A 23598-nucleotide genomic window follows, 5' to 3' on the forward strand; every position below is an offset into this window, starting at 1 on the left:
GCAAAGCGCTATGTGTTCTAACACCTTTCTATCATGGCCAGCATTAAGGTTTTCAGTCAATTAGTGTGTGTAGCTCTTCTGTGGGATCAGGCCAGACGGGCTAGCCTTCGCTCCCCACGGGCATCAGTGAGCCTTGTGCGCCCATGACCCTGTCGCCGGTTCACCGGTTGTCCTTCCTTGGGCCACTTTTGGTAGGTTCTAATCACTGCATACTAGGAACACCCCACAAGACCTACCGTTTTGAAGATGCTCTGATCCAGTCGTCTAGCCATCACAATTTGGCCCACGTCAAAGTCACTCAGATCCTTACACTTGCCCATTTTTCCTGCTTCCGGCACATAAAATTCAAGAACTGACTGTTCACTTGCTGCCTAAAATATCCCACCCCTTGACAGGTGCCATTGTAACGAGATAATCAATGTTATTCACCTCTCAGTGGTTTTAATATTGTGACTGATCGGTGTCCCTATATACGTATACGTATACGTATACATATACAGGGGGGTGCGGTGGCGCAGTGGATTGGACCACAGTGCTGCTCTTCGGTGGGTCTGGGGTTCAAGTCCCGCTTAGGGTGCCTTGCGACGGACTGGCGTCCCGTCCTGGGTGTGTCCCCTCCCCCTCCAGCCTTACGCCCTGAGTTGCCGGGTTAGGCTCCGGTTCCCCGTGACCCTGTATGGGACAAGCGGTTCTGAAAATGTGTGTGTGTATACATATTCAAGTTCAAGTTGACAATAAAAACAACTTGAATATGTATATATAGTACATATGCTACTGCTGCTATATATTATATGTGTAGATAGATAGACATGAAATGTGTGTGTGTGCTAATTTTTGTCTAAGTGCCAGCTGTTCTGGGGTGAAACAGTTCTCTTAGTGGTGATCCAGGGGATACAGTATCTTGAGTGACCTTAGCTGTAGAGTTGATGGTGTGTTCAGCAGTGCCTCCTGCTTTCATTCCAGTTTACACCGCTGATACCTTCAGCTTCTGGATGCAGTGCTGTGCTGCTGTAATGGGGGGGGGGGGGTCACAAGATGCTGAGCTCCAAGCTTGTCAGGCTTGGCATCCTGACATTTGCCTTAGGGAACAATTTCCACTTATGACTTGGGTTCAAGATACCGGTGGAGACTGCATTTAAAAGTTGTTATAAAAAGAATGTACTGTTTTCTCTCTTTGCCTTTGGCCCAGTTTGGCAAAAATTCCTTTCTTATTTCAGAAATGTATCATTTTGTTATTATCTCTGTACAAGACTGCTGTTATAGACACTGATGAGTATCACATGTGAAACAGCACATTCATTCATGATGATTACATAATAAGAATAATAGACAATTTAGCTGATACATTTCTCCAAAACAACTTACTTAAGCTAATGATTTATTTAATGATTTTTGAAAGGGTTTCTTTGAGTTCTCACAGGCTCAATGAACGATACTTTACGAACATGGAACTGTGTTGACACGACGGACCCGCTCACGGTGCGTGCGTGCGCGTGTGCCTGTCATGCTGTTCGCGGGATTACGAGCGGCGTCCCTCTTCCTCGCTCCCAGTCTCGTGCCGCAGCAGCCACGCGCGATCGCGCCAGATGGTCCAGCGTCGCGCGCTTGTAAGAGCACCGTGTTGGTGCTTTGCAGAATGACGCACACACGGTGTTCCCGGGAGCAATATTTGTTCATATCCTAAACATCCGTAAGCCGGATGTACAAAATGTCTCCGTCCGACCAGTGTACCGCGAGTGAGAGAGTCGCGAGCACCGCGACCGCGCACACTGGCACTGCACGAGCGGTCAGTGATAACGGGCGGACGGACGGATGGGTGGATGAACATTAAAAGACAAGCCAGAAATAATACTTTGTTACAAATATCACAAAATCATGCGCATAAAAATTTATTTGGTTTTGCAATTCATTTTAGGCGACGCGTTTTGCGTCCGCGAACGAATCCATTTTTCTCCGTAGGAGAAGTTAATTCGATCCCCCTCGCGACGGGAACTCGCTCAGCGGCTTCACTTCACGGAACGAATGACCCCGGGGGCGGCGAGAGGGGCTGCATTTCCCTGACGGAAAGTTCTAGCAATGCAACTTGTGAGGAGATGCATGATTCTTATTTTGCACTTTACCACTGTTCGGGATGGGACACGCTTCATGTGGTGTAGATGCCATGATTTTTACGAGCGCGACATATGTTTTGCAGACACGACTTGCTGTTTTGAAGTACCGTACTACTTCACAATAACGTGTAAGTACCACTGTCACCGTACTGCTAACCACATCACTTACAGTACATCTGTCGGCGTGTCACTGCGGAGTGATACAATCCTTCTTTCTGGAGTAGACAGCGAACGGGATCGCAGTTCCGGGAGCTGGGACTACTTTTGCTGTCGGGGGAAAGTCAGCGAACGAGTTCCATTGAGAAAACGGCACAAGCGGCGCAGGAATACAACATGACGTCGTAGCTCGGCAGCAGGTGTATGACGCAAAACAAATAAGACAGCGGTAATGTCGGCCGTCTTTCTTTAAGCGAGTTTATTTCATTTGTTTTTCGTCAAGATGCGGCCTGTGTTCACGCGAATGGATGTTAGTCGGTGTGGGAAGAGCGGGCAGTCTTGAGGTAAGGTCCTAAATTACAGTCGGTTTCCGTCAGGCGCGAAGGAAGGAAGGAAGGAAGCGCTGGCTCCGTTAGAATAGAAGCGCACAGCTTGAGACTCCTGGGGGTTAATTTATGTTTAATTCCCTTTTCCGCTTCTACATTTACATTTCTTATTTGCCTCCCTACCCGTGTAAACAGCCGCCCTTTTGTTTTGTTTTTAGCTGTTCACATAGCGGCTGGCCAGCAGGAGAGAAAGCGTGAAGTCAACTAACCGGCGTCGAACCCGCACGAGCACACACGCCACGCCACGGTGTCTCTCGTACGAGTAATAAATGCCAAGTACCGTATTTTACTGTGGTATGTGTCCGCCTGTGCGCTGCCACAGAGCAGCAGGTCAACTCAACGTGGCATAATCTGTTGAACAAAGAAAGACGTGATCAGTGAGTCAACTCCTTTGGGCTCGCTGTCTTTTTATTATTATTCTTATTATTATTATTATTATTATTATTATTATTATTATTATTATTATTATAATTGATGATGATAATAATAATTGATGATGATAATCTGAAAAGAGCAGTTCATGTACATGACATCTAAACTGAAGCATTGTACTGTGTTCTGCCTGCAGTGCAGGAGTGGTTCTGTGTGTGTGTGTGTGTGTGTGTGTGTGTCTGGCCCAGGAGCTGGTCTTCCAGAACAGGTTCTAGCCCATATCGTACATGAGCTGTGATGTGTGTCTGTCACACAGTGTCACTGGTTATAGAGGGAAGCAGATAGATGTTGCTTTGTACAGTAGAGTAAAAGTACAGTAGAGTGTGTCATTCATTGCCATCTAATTCTTATTCATCTTCATGTCTTGATGCCACCATGGATATACCGTTACAGCAAAGTATACACATAAATAGGATGGCATGATGGCACAGAGTGTAGCGTTGCTGTCTCGTAGCGCCTGGGTGGTGCTAGAGGACGTGGGTTCGATCCCCCGCTCAGTCTGTGTGGAGTTTGCATGTGCTCTGGTTTCCTCCCACAGTCCAAAGACATGCTGTTTAGGTCCCCCATAGTGTGTGAGTGACAGAGGGAGTGTGTTCCACTGATGAATGGATGATTGATCCAGTGTAAGTAGTGTATCTAGCAGTGTAAGTCACCATGGTGAATAAGGTGTGTGGGCTGATAACATTACATAGAGTTCATTGGAAGTTGCTTGGAGAAAAGTGTCTTCTTGATAAATAAATGTAAATGTATGTAAATCAGCAGATCATCAACAGGAGGGCTGGGAATTATAAGTGTTATGAAATAGACTGTATGACAATGTATCTGGTTCATAGATTAAGCTGTCAGTTAAAATATTTATCATTATTATATAGCGTATAATGTAGCTATACTAAAATTCTTTTTAATAAATGGGCGATGTGGTCTGTAATTGTACTTTTTTTGTCCTCATTTAGCTACTTTTTGCTTCTTTTCGCATAGCCTGAACATATTTTAAACTCCATGCTATGATGTGTTTTTTGTTGCTGGACTTTTTTTTTTTTTTTTTTTTTTTTTTTTTTTTTTTAAAAACACTGTACACTTAATTTTTTTAGGTACATTTTTCTGCTATTTTACTTTGTACTTTTCTGGCATTCTGTTACCACCGGTGTAGTTGTTAGAATGTCCACTGTTGCTTCTGGTTTCTTTTGCTGCTGGAGGAAAGTACTCACAATCCTGTCCTCACACACCGGTGCATGTGCAGGTCTTAGCACAACAATAAAACGATTGAGGAAATTCATTTGTAATCCGATTGAAATAATTTGACTTCTTTTCCAGTACAAAGGTTGCTACGTGTGCTACTTCATGGTGTGCTCCAAATCCTGCACCCTCATTGAAATGCCAGAATATGATTAGTGGAACCTTGCCTTACAGTCCTACCAGAAATCATAGATGTGAGGCATAATGAGAAATTATTCTGCTCTGATATCATCATCATCATCATTCAGCTGGTTTACAGAAGATATAAAAGATATTCAAGCTAGGCCTCCTGTTATTAATAATTTTTTACGGTTGTTTACCATCCTTACACGTGTCATTGGCCTCTCAACAGTGTTAATACCAGGTTTCTGTATCTAACTCCAAACCTCATCATCCATTCTTCATCAATAACTGCTTTGCCTGTGCAGGGTAGCCATGGTCCACATCCTTTTCCAGAAACTTAAGGGGGGGCAGGGTCCACCCTGAACAGGGTCTTATTATGTCCTATTTTTAACTTAAAACTACATTAAAAATAAATCATTTAAAATGATAAAAGGTAAGAAGACAGACTGTAGCAGTTTTTTTTTCAGTCGCGGTTGCAGACAGAGTCATTACATTTTACATTTATTCATCTAGCAGATGCGTTTGTCCAAAACAATGTGTGTTTCAGCAAAAATACAGTTTGTGTATTACATTAAGAGAAAGACATGGTTGCAGACATGAGAATCTTAAGTAAACCTTGTTTGTTACCTTCCACTTGAGGCACCGATGTTCATCATTCGAGTAGGTGCATAAAATGCGGAATAGATGAATTTTAATAACCTCCTACCAATTTTTTAAAATAATTTAAGATACACAATCACGTACAATGCTGAAGTAGTGGCTGTATAGAGGCTTATGAAGATACGGTGCATGAACATTTACACCATACGTGAGCTGGAGAGATCCTGGGCGAATTGGGTCCGGAAAAGGAGAGTTTTCAGACCCTTCTTGAATTTAGAGAGTTTCAGCAGTTCTGAGTGAGAGGGGAAGGTCATTCCACCACAACGGAACCAGAACCGAGAACCTCCGTGCTTTACCACCAAGTGAGCAGAAGTAGACCGGCAAGAGGGTCTGGCTGATCAAGTTCTGTAAATATCTGGGAGCCGTTCTGTTGATGCATTCGTAGACAATAACCAGGGTCTTGAATTTGATTCGGGCAGCTATAGGAAGCCAGTGCAGAGAAATTAGTAGAGGAGATACATGGGAACGCTCTGGCAAATCAAACACAACCTGTGCTGCAGCATTTTGTAACGGCTGCAGAGGTTTGATGGCAGTAGCAGGAAGGCCACACATTACAATGTTCTTCAGTTTCTGGCTGCTTTCAGCTGTCTTTATAATTTACAATCAGTAAAGTCTTAATATACACATCCCTCAGTTTATTTGCATTTCGGGATTTGCACAATTTTGGGAATAGCGGTAATAAATAAAAAGTACTTTGATTTATTTCAGTATTTTTCTTAATGATGAGCTACATTAAAAATAAAACTTGAAAATTTAAAATGACTGAAAATAAGCTAATTCCTCTTTAATGCTTCCTGTTTTATCCCATAAATACATACATGCCATCTTGTTATTAACACTAAAACATAAGACAGAAGGTGTAAACACTGTGGAATAGAGTTGAATTAAGGTTGTACCATACTCTTGCTCTGTTTTGGTGTCCCTTACTGCCAACTAACAGCTGGTTGCAAATGTTATTATGGGAAAGGAAACTCATTCTAAAAGTAAGGAACCTGGAAGTTTAGAACAGAAGGTTGTATGTTTGAAAATTTACAACTCAAACGATACAAGGAGATGGCGTGTTTGTATTGTTTGGTTCCTCATATGTATAGTGTCGTAAGATCCGTAAGTTCTTTATTGCTTTCTCCTGGATGGGAAGTTTACTCATTTTCACTCTTGAAGCTGTGCCTTTCACACATGTCAACTGTTGAGTGCTGCCAAAATGATTGCTTATATGCCAGCTAGGGTTTCATCTTTCGTGCAGATTTAAAAATGCAATATTGTTGTGACAGTTTATTGTGTAATTTTGCTAAAGGGAGAAATTGTAAGAGAGAGTTTGATTTCCACTGGGATGAAGATCAACAGGACTACATTTTTGGAGGTTAAGTGTAATAACTGAGTCATATTTTGGAAATTGAGTAAGAGAGGCAACTTGGAAGTGATTGCTACTCAAACACAGAACTGACATGTTCAAGACTGCTACATGTCATTTAGGGAAAAAATAGCTTCTGATCAAGTAGTTGTGCTGTTATTATAGATCCCAGTTTTTTCCTTGCTTTTTGTTTCCTCTGTAAGAGTTCATGTTGCTCTGGCATACAAGAACCAGGGGTAGTGATAAGTATGATCAGTATTTTTACAGGAGCTGTTGAACATGAGGCCATGTCTCCTGTTTAAAACCAAGCTGATATTAAGGACATAGTCTGAGACAACCATCCTAAGGGCTTTGTTTACTGCATCATTTCCTTCCCGTATGCCAGGATGACAGAATGTGACGATGGAAAAGGGAAAAGCGAAGGCCGCCTTTTTCCCACCCCCCCACTTCTGCCGCACCCTGGTCTAGAGTGCCCTGCAGGATCTTTAGAGCTCTTATCGTGGAGGGTGTGGTGCACAGAAAGTAAACAATGACCAGTCACCTTGTGTTGACCATGCCGTTACTGTGCCATTTATTTAAAAAAATAAATTGCAGGCCACACTGGGTTTGTTTACCTTTGTTTGTCTGTCGTGGAAATTTGTATAGTGGTTCTCCCAATTTTACAATAGCTCAAGTGTGACGTGATAGAACAATTTAACATTGCAATAATATGTTCAGTAAACAAAAACTAACATATATTTAGTTAGACAAGGGGAGCAATTGCGTTATAGTGTTGTACATCCACGAAAAAGTGGATTGTTGTCAACAGAACATAGAACTTGCGAGACGTATCATTAAAGCCTCTCACGTTGCTATTTGCTTTTGCTTGCTTGGGGCAGCAGGGGGCATAGTGGTTAGAGGTGCCACCTTTGGTAACAGAAACTTGTGTTGGTCACAATAATTTCCAGTTTGCTATATTTATGCCAATTTTATGAGGTGACCTGCTGAAAACATGCACACTTGTGTGCTGAATCGTCTTCCCTAAGAAGATGTACGAAGACCACGTCATCAGAGTATTTGAACAAATGTTTTATTTGTTCAAGTAGAAAATGGTGAAAGCACACAGCCTTGAGGAGCTCCTTTATTTAAATCCAGCTCATCTGCGTAGATGTTCTTTAACACTTCCTCACAGTAATAAGAAAGGTTCTAATGCAGGAAATCAGACTAATGCATTCATCTTAAAAAAAAAAAAAAAAAAAATGGAAAAAGGATATACTTTTCAAAAAAAAAAAAAAAAAAAAGCTCAGATAAAATTTCAGACATGCTTAATTGTGTTGTAGCTGGTCCATCCATGATTGCATATTGTCATAATGCAAAACAAGCAGTGGTCTTGCCAAGCTCCCATTCTGCATCGTTAAACTTCCTTTGTGTTTCCCTCAAACATTTCCTTGGCACATGTAGGTCGAGGAATGAAAATCTTGTCTAGACACAGGAAGACTGTGCTGATTGCTTGATTGCAAGACAAGTTTTGAAACACTTCAGTATGTTGCACAGCATGAGCCCCATCTTCTCGTTGCATGTTTTTGCTACCATAGCAACAGGAAATTGGTTAAAAACAAACTTAATGAAGGCACCATTCTTCCATAGTTCACAATGAACATTTCTCAACACACTGAAGGCCCCTTCAGTGTTTTGTTGGCACAGCTCCTCCTCTCTGTAAGTGCCTTCACTAATGATACCCTTAGAGGGTGATATTCAGTAATTTGTGGCTATTCTTGTAGCAGGGAGGGTTCCTTAGGGAGATGCTGTGAGGATGAGTTGTGCTAAAAATAGCCACTAGTGAGTGCATTGTGTGGATGTCTTTAGCACTGCTGCTGTTTCTGTTCTTCACTTGTGCTTTCAACTCATTTCTCAGTCTGTGCCAACTCATGCTGTACAACATGAAATGGGCCGGGGTACCAGAGTATGCATTTCAGCTTCTGTCCGAAGTCCGACCGGCACTGCTTGTAGTTTTCTTCATCTCCTTCAACAGCTCTTCCTCTCTTGGGGTTTAAACAGGAACTGAAATCCAGCAGAAATCCTCTTAAAAGTACACTTTTTATTTTTTTTTATGCACCCTTAGTGAAGGAAATTCCATTCAAAGGTTTTCTTTTACTGATACTTATGGTTTTACACATTTTTTTTCCCTCCAAATTGGAAAAAAATAAGGATTGGCTCACCAGTTACCAAGAAATGCTGCCTCTGTTTACTTTGTATACTGTTTAACTCTTTGAATGCATTCAGTGAATTTGGTTAAAGTTTAACATCTTTCCAAACTTTCCAGGTTTGTTATTTAAAATGTGAAAATATGTTTGTTTCCGTTGATCTTTTAAATATCAGTTTTGGGACTTGAAAAGTCTGTATTGTGAAGCACTATCTTAATTAAAACTTAGTTCATGTTATTCTATACATGCAGCGACAAATGTAGCTGTTTTTTTCCGCATTTTGCATCCACTACTTCTCTATTGACTCGTGTTTGTGATATTGATCCCCATATTAGATTTTCTTGGAAGGACTGGTATCCGGTACACACAAACAAAAATATGTGATTTCAAGTGTTCTGTCTTTTTTCTTTTTCTTTTTTTCTTTTTTTGAAACTATAACCTCGAGTAGTTCCACTTATTTCTTATTGTTTCTTCCACCTAATGAAATTGCAAGTGATAAGTATGTGACTTCCAGATGATGCTATGTGTCATATTAAGTATTTATGGTATAGGAAAATTCTTTTTCAGGTATATTTTTATTGGATATATGGGTCACAACAGAATACAGGTAGACAGTACACTGGGAAACAAATATGTCCCGGTACATAGAGCGAGAATCTGAGTCAAAATTTTACAGTATATCACAGGTATGATCAGGCAGCACTAATTTCCAGAAGGGTGTCCCGAAGTAATTGGAGTTGTTATGCGAATCAAATGTCCATCTTCCAGTGTTGGAAATTTAAACACTTCAGTCATTCACATTTTTACACAGGGAACGTTAGATGTAGACCACAGCATTAAAATACATTTCTTTGCCAAATGTGTAAGGCTAGTTAGTCTACGTACCATTACATCATCAAGAAAGGAGTTTGGGTTGTGATTTAACAAGAGAACAGTTGGCGAGAAATAATTTTTTTATTTAAGGTTTTTTGCATAGTTTTATGTACCCCAGTCCAGTGAGCCTGTATCTTATCACATTCCCAGGTCATGTTTCTAATGATACTCCATTGTTGCACTTATACTGTGTTTACCTGTCTGTATGTTCATGAACAAATCAACACATTTATTTTTTCTGATTCTTTGTTCGCATTTTATTTACACTGCATTAGCATCTCTCTTGTATCTCACTGGAGGAATTAAGGTAACTTTTAAAGTTACAATGATAAAACACTGTGCCTTGCGACGGACTGGCGTCCCGTCCTGGGTGTGTCCCCTCCCCCTCCGGCCTTACGCGCCCTGTGTTGCCGGGTAGGCTCCGGTTCCCCGTGACCCCGTATGGGACAAGCGGTTCTGAAAATGTGTGTGTGTGTGTGTGTGTGTGTGTGTGTGTGTGTGTGTGTGATAAAACACAGATTTTATTTACATTGATAGTTTTTAAAAAAAAAAAAAAAAAACTACTCTTTTTACTGTTGAGCACATTTTTCTCCGTATTGACTTACGAAGACTTAAGAACTGGACCTCTGGTTATAACTCTGTGTCTTTAAGAAGATTAGTTTAGACCTGTATCTGATGGGGCGGGGGGGTGCCTAGGTATTGCTTTGGAAATAGATAAGTCTGATGCTTCAAACCCGTGGCAGTACCTGTACTGTCTAACTCTCCTTTGATACCACTGGTTTCTTTTTCAATGACCCAGATGTCTGCTTTGCATATGCTTCTCAGAGTGATGTTTCTTAATCGGCAAGCAAGACCCAAGCCACAAGCACCCTAACAAACAACAAAGAGAGGATCATTGTGGTTGCACAAGGTTTTCTTTTATCCCTCTGTCTGTTCCAGAATCTATATTTGCCCTCTGATCTTCAACCTCCTGGACCTCTACATATAGTCCAGCAGTTTAGCCTCAGCTGCTCACTGTCAGCATGTCAGGTAAGTGCTGGTGCTGCTTTCAATGCTAATCGTGTCAGAGCGAATTACTTGTTAATGCTTATGCCTCTTGTCTGGCAGCTCCTTCAAGTTATTTCACTTTTTTCTGCTTTCACATTGCAGGTAGCTATACTCCCACTCCAGGTGGGCCATTCTCAGCCCTAACTCCCAGCATGTGGCCACAGGATATCCTAGCCAGATACTACCAGGTAGGTCTCCAGTTCTTAGAGATTCGGAGTACAGAGTGGATTTGTACTCAACAAAACGCCTCCTTGTTTATGTTGAGGATTCTGCTTGCTTTTTTCCTTCCATTCTTCCCTGGTTGCATCTCATAGTGGTTTCTTGTCCCTTAGGCTATGACAGTTATCATTATTCTTTCAAGCTTGTCTTTCTGCTTTTTTTTCATAATACTAGGGACAGCCAGTAGCGTAGGGGTAGGGGTTAGAGCCGCTGCTTTCAGATCCAAGGTTGCAGGTTCGATCCCCACCTCTGGCTGCAGTACCCTTGAGCAAGGCACCTACCCTAAATTGCTCCAGTAAAAATTACCCAGCTGTGGGTAAATAATTGTAAGCTTGTAACTGTAATAACTGAAACCTTAACATTGTATGTTGCTGTGGAGAAAACTGTCAGCTAAGTGAATAAATGTAAATGTACTCTCTTTCTTTCTGTAGCTCTGGTTGCCATAATGTATGGGGTTTTGTTTGTTCTAAAAGCTTCTTGCATTGAGCTCATAATTGTCTACAAGAGTCCTGTTTTGTTCTATGCTCCTGCAAATGTCAAAACTGCACACTCTAAGTACATTTTGCTGACCTGTAAAGAGGCAGCTCTTCACTACATTAGCTTTTGTTCAGGCAATCAAATACATTATATTCATAATGTTGGATTCATGTTTTTGAAAAACTCATTGAATACAGTAATTACTGCTCTTGTCACTGCAAGTTCTCTGTTTCGGGTATCTCATTTTGAGCTCTTCACCTTTCTTACAGAAGGATTCCACAGATGAGCCAGAGTTCCAGTATGATGAATTTGGCTTCAGGATTGACAGTGAAGGTGGGAAGGCACAGACATGCTTTCTTAACTTTTTTTTTTTTGTTTGTTTCTATTAGAGGTATTCAGTCACTCAGGTAAATTACTCAGACTTATCTGAGTAATCTGATGAAAGGAAATCACTATAGTGACCATATAAGACAAACTTGAATGGGGTTAAGTTAACACAGTTACTCCACCAAATAGTTAAACAGCAAAGTAAAGTTGTGAGTTGTGTTCAAACAGAATGTTGTTTGGTTAATACAGAAGCTGAATACGACAGAACAACAGAATTTGTTTACATATACGTCAAGCTAAGCAAATGGCTTACCACTTCTTTTTTCATTATTATCTCAAGATTTCACCATCTCCACCATCACAAATTGTAATCAGAAGTTTCATTCTGTGTTTTACTGCATTTGAATGAAGTGCAAAGCACACGTTTAAAATACATTTGGCACACTTGTGATTTTTGAGAAGGCTATTGGCTAAAATTGAGAGGGTAGAAAATCCATTGTGATTTTTGTATAGAATTCATCAAAGGTGTAGGTTACTGATGATGACACCTGAGGAAATTCTTTATGCTTCCCTGTTTTCTTCATGCTTCAAGTCCTCAATGTCTTCTTTGAGCCATTGAGGCACCTCTTATTGTTATACCCTCATTGAGGCAATGAAGTATTGTGCTTGTGGTATGAGTTCCTTCACGATCTATGTGTATCCTTTGGTGCCTATTCTTCTGGTTTAAGGACCCAACCCCCTGCTCTCTTTCCTGTAGATGGTTTGGAGCTACGTGATGCCCTCAAGAGCGAAGGGAGTCCCCAGCACGAGGATCCCCAGCAGAGGCTCCGGTGGCAGGCCCACCTTGAGTTCACTCACAACCACACAGTGGGCGATCTGACCTGGGACCTAATCGCTCCGTGCCTGGCTCGCTCTGACCGACTGAGGGCTCTGGTACTGGGGGGCATCCCCCACAGCATGAGGCCTCAGGTGGGCACCCCCTTACAAGGGTGAAATATGCTGCATATGGATAGTAGTGTGGATCTACTGGCAGCCTTGCACAAATCCATATACCTGTTCCTTGGAACTAAAATTTGACCTAAATTATTAAACCATGTTCTAAAACATATCCCTTTCTCTGTCTCACCCTTTCTGTTCTCTGTTCCCTGCTCGTGTCTGTGTGCAGCTGTGGATGCGTCTTTCAGGAGCACTTCAGAAAAAGAGGACTTCAGAAATTTCCTACAAGGAGATTATCAAGAACAGCTCCAATGACGATACCACTGCTGCTAAGCAGGTACTAAGAAATTCCAGCATTGCCAATGGAGCCGAACGGCACTAAGAAGGGTTCTCAAGCCCTTTTTCTTGTGTCTCTGTCAGATAGAGAAGGACTTGCTGCGCACCATGCCATCCAACGCCTGCTTCTGCAGCCTGCTGAGTGTAGGAGTGCCCCGGCTGAGGCGTGTATTGCGGGGGCTGGCCTGGCTCTACCCGGACATAGGCTACTGCCAGGGCACCGGCATGGTGAGCAGCAGCGTCAGCAACATCAGCAGCACAGTTTGCTCAGTCATTGTCAGCATCCTATGGCATGGGAAGGTGGTGGTATTCCTGAAGTATGGGAGGGATGAGGCAGACATGCTATAATCACTAAAAAAGCGAGTTTGCCTATATGTATAACACTGCTACAAATGCCATTGCTTTTTCTTAACACCTATGGAAAAACTCAAAGAATTTTGATATTATGTTTTTGACGATCTGTTTAACGTCCAGCATTACATGTTTGAATTTGGCAGATACTTTTCTCCAAAGAGGCACACAGCTCAGAGTAAGCAAGGGTCCATCCCACAACAGAAGTAATATTCTATGTGTTCCAGGTGGTGTCATGCCTGCTGTTGTTTCTGGAGGAAGAGGATGTTCTATGGATGATGTGTGCCCTGATTGAGGACCTGCTCCCCCCTTCATACTTTTCTTCTACCCTGCTGGGTGTACAAACTGACCAACGAGTCCTGCGTCAGCTCATTGTCCAATACCTTCCTCGCCTGGATCGGCTGCTGCAGGAGCACGACATTGGTAAGAGCCGTCAAGTCTGGAGCCTGGGCATAAGGGAGGCAGCTTGAGGGCTGGAAAAAAAGGACAAAGAGGCAAACTTCTGGAGGATATAGTGTAGTTTGACTTTTACCTCAGAGAGGACTATGCTAATCATAAGTGGGTGTGGAGTGACCCTGAAAAGTACAGGCTTTGATGGAGGAGAACTTACTGAGTCATTAGTGTTAACCCCACGGTGTTGTCCCTCCAGAGCTATCTCTGATCACACTCCACTGGTTCCTCACTGCCTTTGCCAGCGTGGTGGATATCCGGGTCCTTCTGCGTATCTGGGACCTGCTCTTCTATGACGGTTCTGTAGTTCTCTTCCAGGTCACGCTGGGCATGCTCAAGATCAAGGTGGGTACAGGGCAAACTGTCCCAGTCCCTGAGATTTGATTGCTTGTCTGCCTGTCTTTTGTTGGCACCTCTCTTTTTGTTGACTGTTGGTTTCATAGATTTACAGATAGTTTGTTTCTGTGCTTCCCTTGCTGTTTTAAAAACAAGTCCCAGTGTACAATTTAAGATTGTGGCATAACATAGGTTTTCAGTGTGAGTCAGTTATTTTCAATTACCTTTCGCTGTAATTGTTTTTCTTCTCTCTAGAAAGTTCACTTCATTGTCTGGGGAATTTTATCACCAAACAATCCATTTTACTGCTCTATGACTGATACCTTGCTCGTTGGTCTGGAAATGTGTGGAATTTTACATTTCTGTATTGGTTGTGTTTTTGAAGTGGACATTGTTATTTTGTTAACCTAGGAATTCAAGAGAGTGTTCTTTCTTAGAGCATCTGTCAATGTGTCACCAACCAAGTCAGTATTTAAGCTCTCCCCTTCTTCTGCTGCTCCAGGAAGAAGAGTTGGTGTCTTCAGAGAACTCAGCTTCTATCTTTAACACACTGTCAGACCTGCCAAGCCAGCTCGAGGATGGGGTGTTGGTACTGGGCGAGGCAGTGCGCCTGGCAGGAACACTAACCCAGGAAAACCTGGAAGCACAGCGCCACAAGCACCTGGCTTACATCCTGGCCGAACAGGCCCAGCTCAACTCCAACAGCTCACATGTTCTCACCAACAATATCAACAAGGTAAAGAGCTTCTCCCCACTCAGTTCCCTTCAAAACTATTCAGATTCAGGTAGTCTGCAAATATGGTGGTGCATTAGGACATGTCTTTGTATGTATATCGTATCTTTGTGATTGGGGTCTGTTCTGAGTGCTGGATTCATCTATATGCAGGTGGTGCGCAGACAGAGCCAGCGCAGGAAGTCCACCCTCAGCTCTCTGCTCTTTGGGGAGGATGAAGCTGAGTTGCTCAAGGCCAAAAACATCAAGCAGACGGAGCTGGTAGCAGCTCTAAGGGAGGCCATCGCTCGTACAGCGGAGCACTTCCACTCTCTTGACCCACGTAACTGCAGCACTGTGAGTTACTTTTCCAGGCAGGGAATCCTTGGATTGGATGTCTACTAGCAGCAAGCTGTCAAATCTGTCGATGGACACAGTTTGTACTCGAGATATTTACATTGACATTTATTCATTTAGCATATGCTTTTGTCCAAAGCGATGTACACCTCAGCAAAAATGCAATTTGTGCATTACATTAAGAAAAAGAGACATGGCTGCAGACATCTGATTCTTAAGTAAACCTAGTTTATCTTCCACTTGATGCACCGATGTTCATCGTTCGAATAGGTGCATAAAACGCAGGATAGATGAATCCTGATAACCTCCTACCAATTTTTTTTTAAATAAGATACACAAATATATTTATATATTTGTGTATGTTATTATTATATAGTATGATATATAGATATGATACTGCTCTGTCTAGGATTGCTCATTCCTACTCACATTGATTCTCACATAGAGTCTGGCTCATTGACTGCAACATAGACATCAGTGCTGATTTGGATGTTGTCCTTCATATGACCCTTTTTTTCCCCCCCTCCAGGCTATGAGATTAAAATGAGATGGCTAAAATTCAACGGTTTATGATGTACATTGTCATTTGGCTGATGCAACAGGTTCCTTGTGCTAAACTAATCATAATGAGATGAGTACAGGCTTTCTGCAATTTTTCCCTAAGGTGTACATTTGTATGTGTCTCTCAGGATCTGACTCCAGACTACTCCATGGAGAGTCACCAGCGTGACCATGAGAATTTCGTGGTGGTGTCACGTAACCGCCGGCGACGGGCTAAGGCCCTGCTGGACTTTGAGCGCCATGATGATGATGAGTTGGGCTTCCGCAAGAATGATATCATCACTGTAAGCTCTGACAGAGTAGCACATGGATTTCAACCTGTAACCACTGTGATGAACACAGATCAACAGTCTTTGGCATTTATCTCTGATTATATGTGTGCTGCTGTTTAGTTGTGTTCTGTGGCTTCTAAACGTCCCGCCTGACTCGTCACCATAATTGAATTTCTCTTTACGATGTCGACAGCAATTGTCAGTTACTTGTGCAGCCTGAACATGGAATCAGTGAACCAATTCTGACCTTTTGTTCTCACTTTCTCAGATCATTTCACAAAAAGATGAACACTGTTGGGTGGGTGAGCTGAATGGTCTTCGAGGTAAAAGCAATGATCTGATGCAGCTTTTGTAAAAATACCCTACATTCACAGAAAAATTTACTTTTTTGCAACTACTTTTCTTGATATACCAGCAATCAATACTGGTGTGAAGAAAATTTAACCCAATGTTTAATCTATCACTCCTCAGGTTGGTTTCCAGCAAAGTTTGTTGAAATTCTTGATGAGAGGAGCAAAGAGGTATGTCATCATAGTATAGTATTGTAGTTTTCTGAAAATATGCTTGCATCTTCCACAAGTGAATCAGTGGAAAGGGCACCGATTAAGTGTACATTAGTAAGTCAGCTGTATTCCCAAACTTATTTAAATGCATTCTTCTTCTTTGGGGGAATGTATGGGTGATGTCTTATTGGATAGGGCATAGGAATGGAGACATAAGCAGATGGTTAAGAAGGTTGTTATTGAAGAAGCTGGTTATTATATTTGGGTCCTGCTACAGGCTGGAGTGTAAAATTAAATGTGTGCAGATTTGGAAGGGTTTCAGCATCCATGAAATAAAGGCCTGAGCCTTGTACATGGAAATATTTCCTGGAAATTCCATGCCAGCTAGATTAAGCCTTTTCTTTGTGTTAGACTGTACTGGTGATTGTATAGCTTGATGAGTCATGCTGGAAATTTGAGGAAAAAAGTGTCAGATTTTATTTCTCCTTCCAGCTAGGCTGTCCTTAATTGGCATGTCCTTTGTAAGCGGATTCATTCATACAGGAACCTGGCTCCCTATCCAAAGGGAACACAGGATTCTCTGTCACTGAAGTGGAATAAGTTCCAGTTGTAATAGAATTAGGAAATTAATTCTGTGCACTTGAAATAAATAGCATACATTCCAGTGGACTAGTTTGTGTTGATTGTATCAACTAATAATTTTCTTAGAAACATTGCTTATTTCAGAATAGCTGCACATTAGTGGAAGAAGCAAGCACAGGTGGTCCCCGATTTACGGTGGGGTTACGTTCCCCGAAACCCATCATAAGTAGAAAATATCGTAAGTCAAAAATACATTTAATACACATCTCTGTGTGACAGACTGGGAGATGTGGGTCGCTGCCGCTGCCCAGCATCGCGGGAAAGTATCGCTCTGCATATCGCTTGCCCAGAAAAAAATACAGTTTCTACTGAATGTCTATTGCCAGCTCACCATCGTAAAGTGAACAAAACCGCAAGTTGAACCATCGTAAATCGGGGATCACCTGTATGTGTTATGTTACTCAATATTAAGTACTTAATACTCCGTATTTGTTATACTGTCACCATAGCATGACAAGTTTATCTGCAGGTAGCATTTTGGGGACTGAATTGATAAATAGGTGTAAATGATAGTCTTTTGTAGTCTCTTTTGCATGTACATTTGGCTGAACAAATTCATGATGAATGTCTGTGTTGTCAGTATTCCTTGGCTGGAGACGACTCTGTGACAGAAGCTGTTACAGACTTGGTAAGGGGGACGCTGTGTCCGGCTCTTAAGGCCATCTTTCAGCATGGCCTGAAGAAGCCCTCCATCCTAGGAGGTCCCTGCCACCCCTGGCTCTTCATCGAGGAGGTATGATTTAAAGTTCATTGTCCACAGGTGAATGAAACCAAGAAACAGTATGAACAGAGTTGTTGCCCTAAATTTATATTTCTGTTTTGAAAGACTGAATGTTGAGTGTGCAGTAGTTATCAACATGGACTATTGGTACTTTTGTTGATGTTAGTTTTATTTAAGTATGAAAGTTGACATGACACACTTAGTGACAGCCAAGTTATTAGTGTAGAAAAAGAAATTTGACTGCAGTACCAAATTTTGAGATGGAGATGTTGACATAAAGGTAATTTTTTTATGCTTGTTTGCAGGCAGCCAGTCGGGAGGTGGAACGTGACTTTAACTCTGTTTACTCAAGGCTGGTACTCTGTAAGACCTACAGGTAAGTCTGTAGGCCTGAGTTCCTCCCAGCCAGAGACTGTAAATGTGTTCCTGGAGGATTCACTTGTTTTAATTTGTTTAGTTCTGGGAAAGGATGACTTGATCACTTTAATCAGGTGAAACTGCCATACATTCCTTCCAGATGCACAACTACCAAGCACAGAAACATATGAAATGGGGAGGTTTTCAGAATACTCCATGTTACTTTATTGCTAGCCAGTCAGCTTGTGGAGGAGATTTTTTTTCAGTCTATGAATTTTGAGCAAAGATGACAATAAAAGCAGGAATAAAAGCTGTGATAATGGTAGTAGACAGTAAGAATCCAGTTGCCAGCTGAGGAGAGGAAAACAAAAACTCCCAACCACAGAGAAGGTAGGAAAAATAAACCTCTGGGGGTCCACATCTCTTGATTATTATAGTGTGATTACAAGCATACATTCCATACAACCACAGATTCTAGTGTGATGGTGTCTAAAGTTTAAAAAAAAATATGCCAGGTAGCTTTGAGCTTCATTTAGTTTAAGATTTTTGTTCTTTCATGCATGTGGTTGCCTGCAGACCAGTTAAGAGGTAAATACATAGCTGATTGTTCTTCTTTCAGGTTGGACGAAGATGGGAAGGTGTTAACTCCAGAGGAGCTACTTTATAGAGTATGTGTTCACCAATGCTCTAGAGGGCTTGAATGTACTCTGTTCCCTGGTGCAAAATTAATGGTCCTTCACAATCATTTCTTCGCAGAGCAGAGAACTCTTGTTTACTTTTTAAGTAACTGTAGAGACCATTTCTTCAATCAGTGAAAGTTTTTAAACTTTTGAAACTTAAGGCCCTATTGTCTGTGTGTGCTCCACCCCACCCACCACAGGCAGTGCAGTCCGTTAATATGAGCCATGACTCCGCACATGCCCAGATGGACGTCAAATTCCGCTCGCTCGTCTGCGTGGGCTTGAAGTGAGTTTGGTACTCCTCTTCTTGTAGCTCAGACCTTAAATAAATGCAGTGTACATGCAATTAACTGTACACAGCATGACACAAAAGGTGCAGAGACAGTACTGAACTCCCCTTCTTGCCTTTGGCATAAGTGAGCAGGTACTCCACCTGTGGCTGGAGGTGTTGTGCTCCAGCCTGCCAGCTGTAGAGAAGTGGTACCAGCCATGGTCCTTCCTGCGCAGCCCAGGTTGGGTCCAAATCAAATGTGAACTGAGGTGAGTGAGGCCTTACACTGTCAGACACACATGCTACCGCTGTTTTTGTGTGGTTACCTGGCAACAGTGTTTAGTGTTTATGCACAAGATCTGTTGAAAATCAGTTTTATTCTAAACCAGTTTTAACCTTGGATTTAAGGCCTTTCAGCATAGTCCTGTTGTGAAATTAATTGTGTGTTTATTTACATGTGCTCATGCTTGTTCTTTTAGGGTTCTCTCTAAATTTGCCTTCAGTCTCTCTCAGGACTGTGAGCTCCCCACAAAGAAAGAGGTGAGTAGTTTATGGAGGCAGGAAAAAAAAAATAAAAAAACTTCCTGAATTCCTGTTTAAAAATGTTCTTTGTTGGAAAACCCCTATTTACTTATAAACAAACATCCACATTCATACTGTTTGTCTGTTTACCCTTCCTCCAGAATTCTCCCATCCTAAAATCAGGAGTGGTGGACATGTTGGTCAAACATCACCTCTTTAGTTGGGATCTCTAGGTAACTGGCAATTATTTGGCCTCTGCTGCCTACCAACATCAGCCATAACAGTGGTAGTGGTGATGGTCGTGGTGGTAGTAGTAGTAAGCCAGTGGGATGTTGGCTCTTTTGCTTTGTCTGTTTACACTGCAGCTTTCCCAACAAATTTCCAGTGACAGATTTTGTGGAAACCGGTCAGACTTCCTCTCAATGCACATGAGTCACTCCTCAGTTAACTCATGCAAACAATGGGCTTTTAAAGCATTCAGTGGCCTGTCCTTTCAAATGTTACATCCTTTTTAAGAGAAAGAAGCTGTGTTAACCACTGCTTCTTTTGCATTGCGTTATTGGGAGTCTGGAAGATTTTCTAAAGGCAGTATAGCGTCTATAGTGACTGCACCCAGAGACCTTGCCGTAGTAAGTAGACACCAAGGGAACAATGACATTTATTACAGTTCTCTGAGGCTGCATCCCACAGACTGCCAGCTAGTTGCACCCCTGTATTTGCATAGTATTTATACTGCACACAGGAACAAGATTAACATAAAAACAAAGAAATGAATGTGGGTGTGTTTGAATTCAGCTCTTTGTTTGGGTGCTTTTCTTTTACTTTGGAGCAGGATCACTTGTACAAGTGATCACAGAGCTGGATGCTATAGAGAAAAATCAGCTGACCAGTTAACTCATCTTAATAGGGTTAAAAACCCTTAGTCAGACTCTTTTGGTACCTAAACAGGATTACAAACATGGCCTGGTCTTCCTTGTTTCTAGTCATCCTGGACATCATGGAGTGGTTTGTCAGCTGGTCAGCCATTCATTGACTTTGCTTTTCCTACCCATCCCATGAAAAGGGGAAAAAGATAACTTCCTGCAATGTTGGGGCAGGACAAAAGGATCCTGCAGCTCTGTAATGCCTAGTAAATGTTCTGTACCGTAACACTCCTTTATCTTTCTCTCTTTCTAGGAGAAGGAGCAGAGACCACTGAAGGAGGGAGTTCAGGACATGTTGGTCAAACATCATCTCTTCAGCTGGGACATTGATGGCTAGATAATTCAGTGCTGTCACGAATACACACATACATACATCTGTACTTAAAACCGCCAGCTGAACCACAAAGATCTGTCACTGCATCCGTAAAACATTGACCAGTATCCCAGTGTAGTCAAGCACACATGCGTGCACATACACTGTTCTTATGTACAAAGAAGACATTGTGAAGCTATACTCAGGCATTGCTTTCCTGGCCTTGAAATGCCGTCATGTATGTGTGCATCAGCAGAAAGCATTTCCTGTGAATTTGAACCTTGTCTGTGACATTCAGCCAATTCAGATGATTTGTTATGAAGTCTCATCAGTTTTTTTTGACAGGTAGCCAACATGTTAGTATGGCCACTTTTCTCAGCTCTTTGGGTCCCCCCCCCCCCACTCCGTATCTACTGTCTTCATTATCCGTTGGCGAAAATTTCAAGAGGCTGTGTTAGTTTTGACACATGGCAGTGATCCCTGAGAAAACAAACACTTGATGTATTGTTTCTCAAATAACTGTCTTTGCACTTCAGTAGATGAAATCTTTTCTTCCACATTCTTTAAAGAAATTGAAGATCTCCAATGGACCCATTCCCCCACTTAGTTCCTGCCTCACAATGACTCTAATGTACCAAGAAGGATTCTGAACAGGACCATAATATTTGTAGCTTTATTCTTATAAACTAGTACAGCTTTTGGGTTTGCAAAACATTGAAAAAAAATAAGTGATATGGGTGTCATTTTATTGGTAACTGATGAAAAAATATTCTTGTATCAGTCAGTCTTGTTAAATCTGTAAAGACCAGCAGGCCACCATTAGTATTATTACTAGAATGCAGTTTAGGTCGAATTCCCCCTCCTTCTTATCCCCCTCCCTATTCTCCACTTCCTTGCTGGTTCACCATAGCCAACTGACCAGAGAGGCCGATTTCATTCTAGCTTTGTCATTTACTCCTTTGAGGACAAAAGGCCAAAAAACCTAGATGTCCTGTCTTTTGAATGTAATATTGAAAAGCCAGCTAACTCTATTGTCCTTAGCTGTCAAAAGAGATGCCTAGGTCTGCTTAGGAACTGTTGGGTCTTAGTGTGTCTGTTCTGATTCCTGGCAAGAGAAGAGAATATTTAAACAAACAAACCAACAAGTCCAACCTGTCTGTTGCACTTGGAGCAGCCAGCCATTGCACAGAGGGAAACAGTCTCAAGTTCATTGTGGGGGAGTGCTAGTTTTAAATATTGATTGATTTAGTTTAATTGTGTAACTCTTCATGCATTGTAGTATGAGTGTTCATTTTGAGACTGAACAAGCTTTGTTTGTTCAGAGAACGTGAAGGCCTTTCAGGACGGGGGATATCTCCACTGTCCGCTTTACTGTTCCTCTGGGTAATGGATGAAGCTGTCTCAAGTGTTCCTTCTCCTGCCACCTGTGCATAACTGATAGATGAAACTCCTGAGTCCATGAGGAATTTTACCTGCCAGACCAGTGACCAGTTGTTCCCACAGTCTTCAGTCATATCCACTTATGTGTACAAAAAGAGGAAAAAAAAAAAATTCTATATATAAATATCTACATATGCATAAACAACCTGTCTCCATTCTCACTTTTCAATTTTTTTTTTTTTCCTAAGGTATGTAAATATCCTATTTTCTGCCAAGAGCTCATTTGCCTTGTTATCTTAGTACTTGGTAAAGTATACAGGCTCCTTTATAGTACCACAGAAGTATTTTGTGCATTCCGTAAAGAGTAGTTGAAGATCAAGTTAGTCTGATCTAATCTGAGACCCAAGCAATCACTCTGTTCTTTTCTAACAAACAAGATTTAATTAAAATAGAATGACTCAGTACAGTGTTGGATTACTAATGTAAGTAGTTCTGCTAAGAAAAAAACTAAGAATTCTGTTTTATTGATTGATTTATGGGAAAACAGAAAAATATGTGATAAATCTACTTGAAAGGCAGTACAGTGTTAATGGTATCATTTTTTTATTGTTGTTTTATAAAATTTGTCATGCAGGTTTAACTTCCAACAGCTTTTTGTTTTCAATAATGGATTATTTGAAAGAGGGAAATACCTCCCTGCAAGAAACAAAGTCTTTCAAAAAACAAATTGCTTTACTCTTATACTGGCTGGTTGCTTAGGCCTTGTCTCCGTTATTGATATACATTTTCCAGGAATTGTCTGTATTGGTCATGCAGCTCTTAGCTTCCAAGTCTAATCTATGAGACAATTTTTAAGTAGTAAATTGGCTTATGAAGACATGTTCTGTTAAAATATCCGTTATGTCTATGCATGATTCTGGTAGCACTGTCTGGAAGTTGGATAAATGCAAGGAGTTCAGTCCAGCAGGAGCATTGTGTCATCTAGTGGGATGATATTTTCATTAGCACAGGCCTGTAACGGTTGAAAGGAAAACACAGCATCATTCTCTCAAAATGAAGGTAAATCTGAAACAGACATTCCAGTCACTCCTTTCACCAAGACAACAGCCTTAAACCAGATCCTTGATCCATGACTACGGAGTGACATTGACTCAGACTGCAGGGGGAAATCTCATCAAGACTGGTTCTAGAGAGTAAAATTTTACAGTTCTCTGCATTACTGCCTTGATGTGACCCATCCATCTGTGCTGGATTTGAAACCACTTCAGTAAAAATCATAATTGGTAAAAATGTGCACCTGAAGCTACCTGATCCTTTGGCTCTCCAGCATCGAACTTGAGCTAGCTGGCTGTATAGGATCTCATCTTAAAGATGAGTTTTCCTGATAATTTCCT

At 41.6% G+C, this 23598-nt stretch overlaps 1 protein-coding gene across 6 annotated transcripts; it reads left to right on the forward strand.

The window, feature by feature from the left end:
* Positions 1-1769: 1769 nt before the first annotated feature.
* sgsm3 (small G protein signaling modulator 3) lies at positions 1770-22777 on the forward strand. Of its 6 annotated transcripts, XM_018738334.2 has the most exons (23): positions 1770-1786; positions 1916-2085; positions 2195-2239; positions 10451-10540; positions 10661-10746; positions 11524-11587; positions 12339-12550; positions 12747-12854; positions 12938-13081; positions 13432-13627; positions 13854-13999; positions 14493-14726; positions 14877-15059; positions 15749-15904; positions 16161-16215; positions 16364-16413; positions 17618-17770; positions 18064-18134; positions 18735-18783; positions 18996-19081; positions 19213-19335; positions 19546-19606; positions 20765-22777. In XM_018738334.2, the coding sequence occupies exons 4-23, from the start codon at positions 10534-10536 to the stop codon at positions 20846-20848; spliced, it is 2268 nt and encodes a 755-aa protein (XP_018593850.1). In that variant the 5' UTR covers positions 1770-1786; positions 1916-2085; positions 2195-2239; positions 10451-10533; the 3' UTR covers positions 20849-22777. The 6 variants fall into 6 exon arrangements, with proteins under 6 accessions (XP_018593850.1, XP_029106321.1, XP_029106320.1 ...); XM_029250488.1 differs by having other exon boundaries at positions 1778-2085; XM_029250487.1 differs by lacking the exons at positions 1770-1786; positions 1916-2085; positions 2195-2239 and adding an exon at positions 2349-2611.
* Positions 22778-23598: the final 821 nt, after the last annotated feature.

The sequence above is a fragment of the Scleropages formosus genome, chromosome 3 (genome assembly GCF_900964775.1).
Source record: "Scleropages formosus chromosome 3, fSclFor1.1, whole genome shotgun sequence".
Classification (NCBI taxonomy): domain Eukaryota; kingdom Metazoa; phylum Chordata; class Actinopteri; order Osteoglossiformes; family Osteoglossidae; genus Scleropages; species Scleropages formosus.

Excerpts from the sequence above, each read along its gene's own strand:
- sgsm3 (XM_018738334.2), top strand. Across the intron at positions 13,082-13,431 it reads ACTGCCAGGGCACCGGCATG|GTGGTGTCATGCCTGCTGTT; the intron begins GTGAGCAGCAGC and ends TATGTGTTCCAG. Across the intron at positions 19,607-20,764 it reads AGCTCCCCACAAAGAAAGAG|GAGAAGGAGCAGAGACCACT; the intron begins GTGAGTAGTTTA and ends CTCTCTTTCTAG.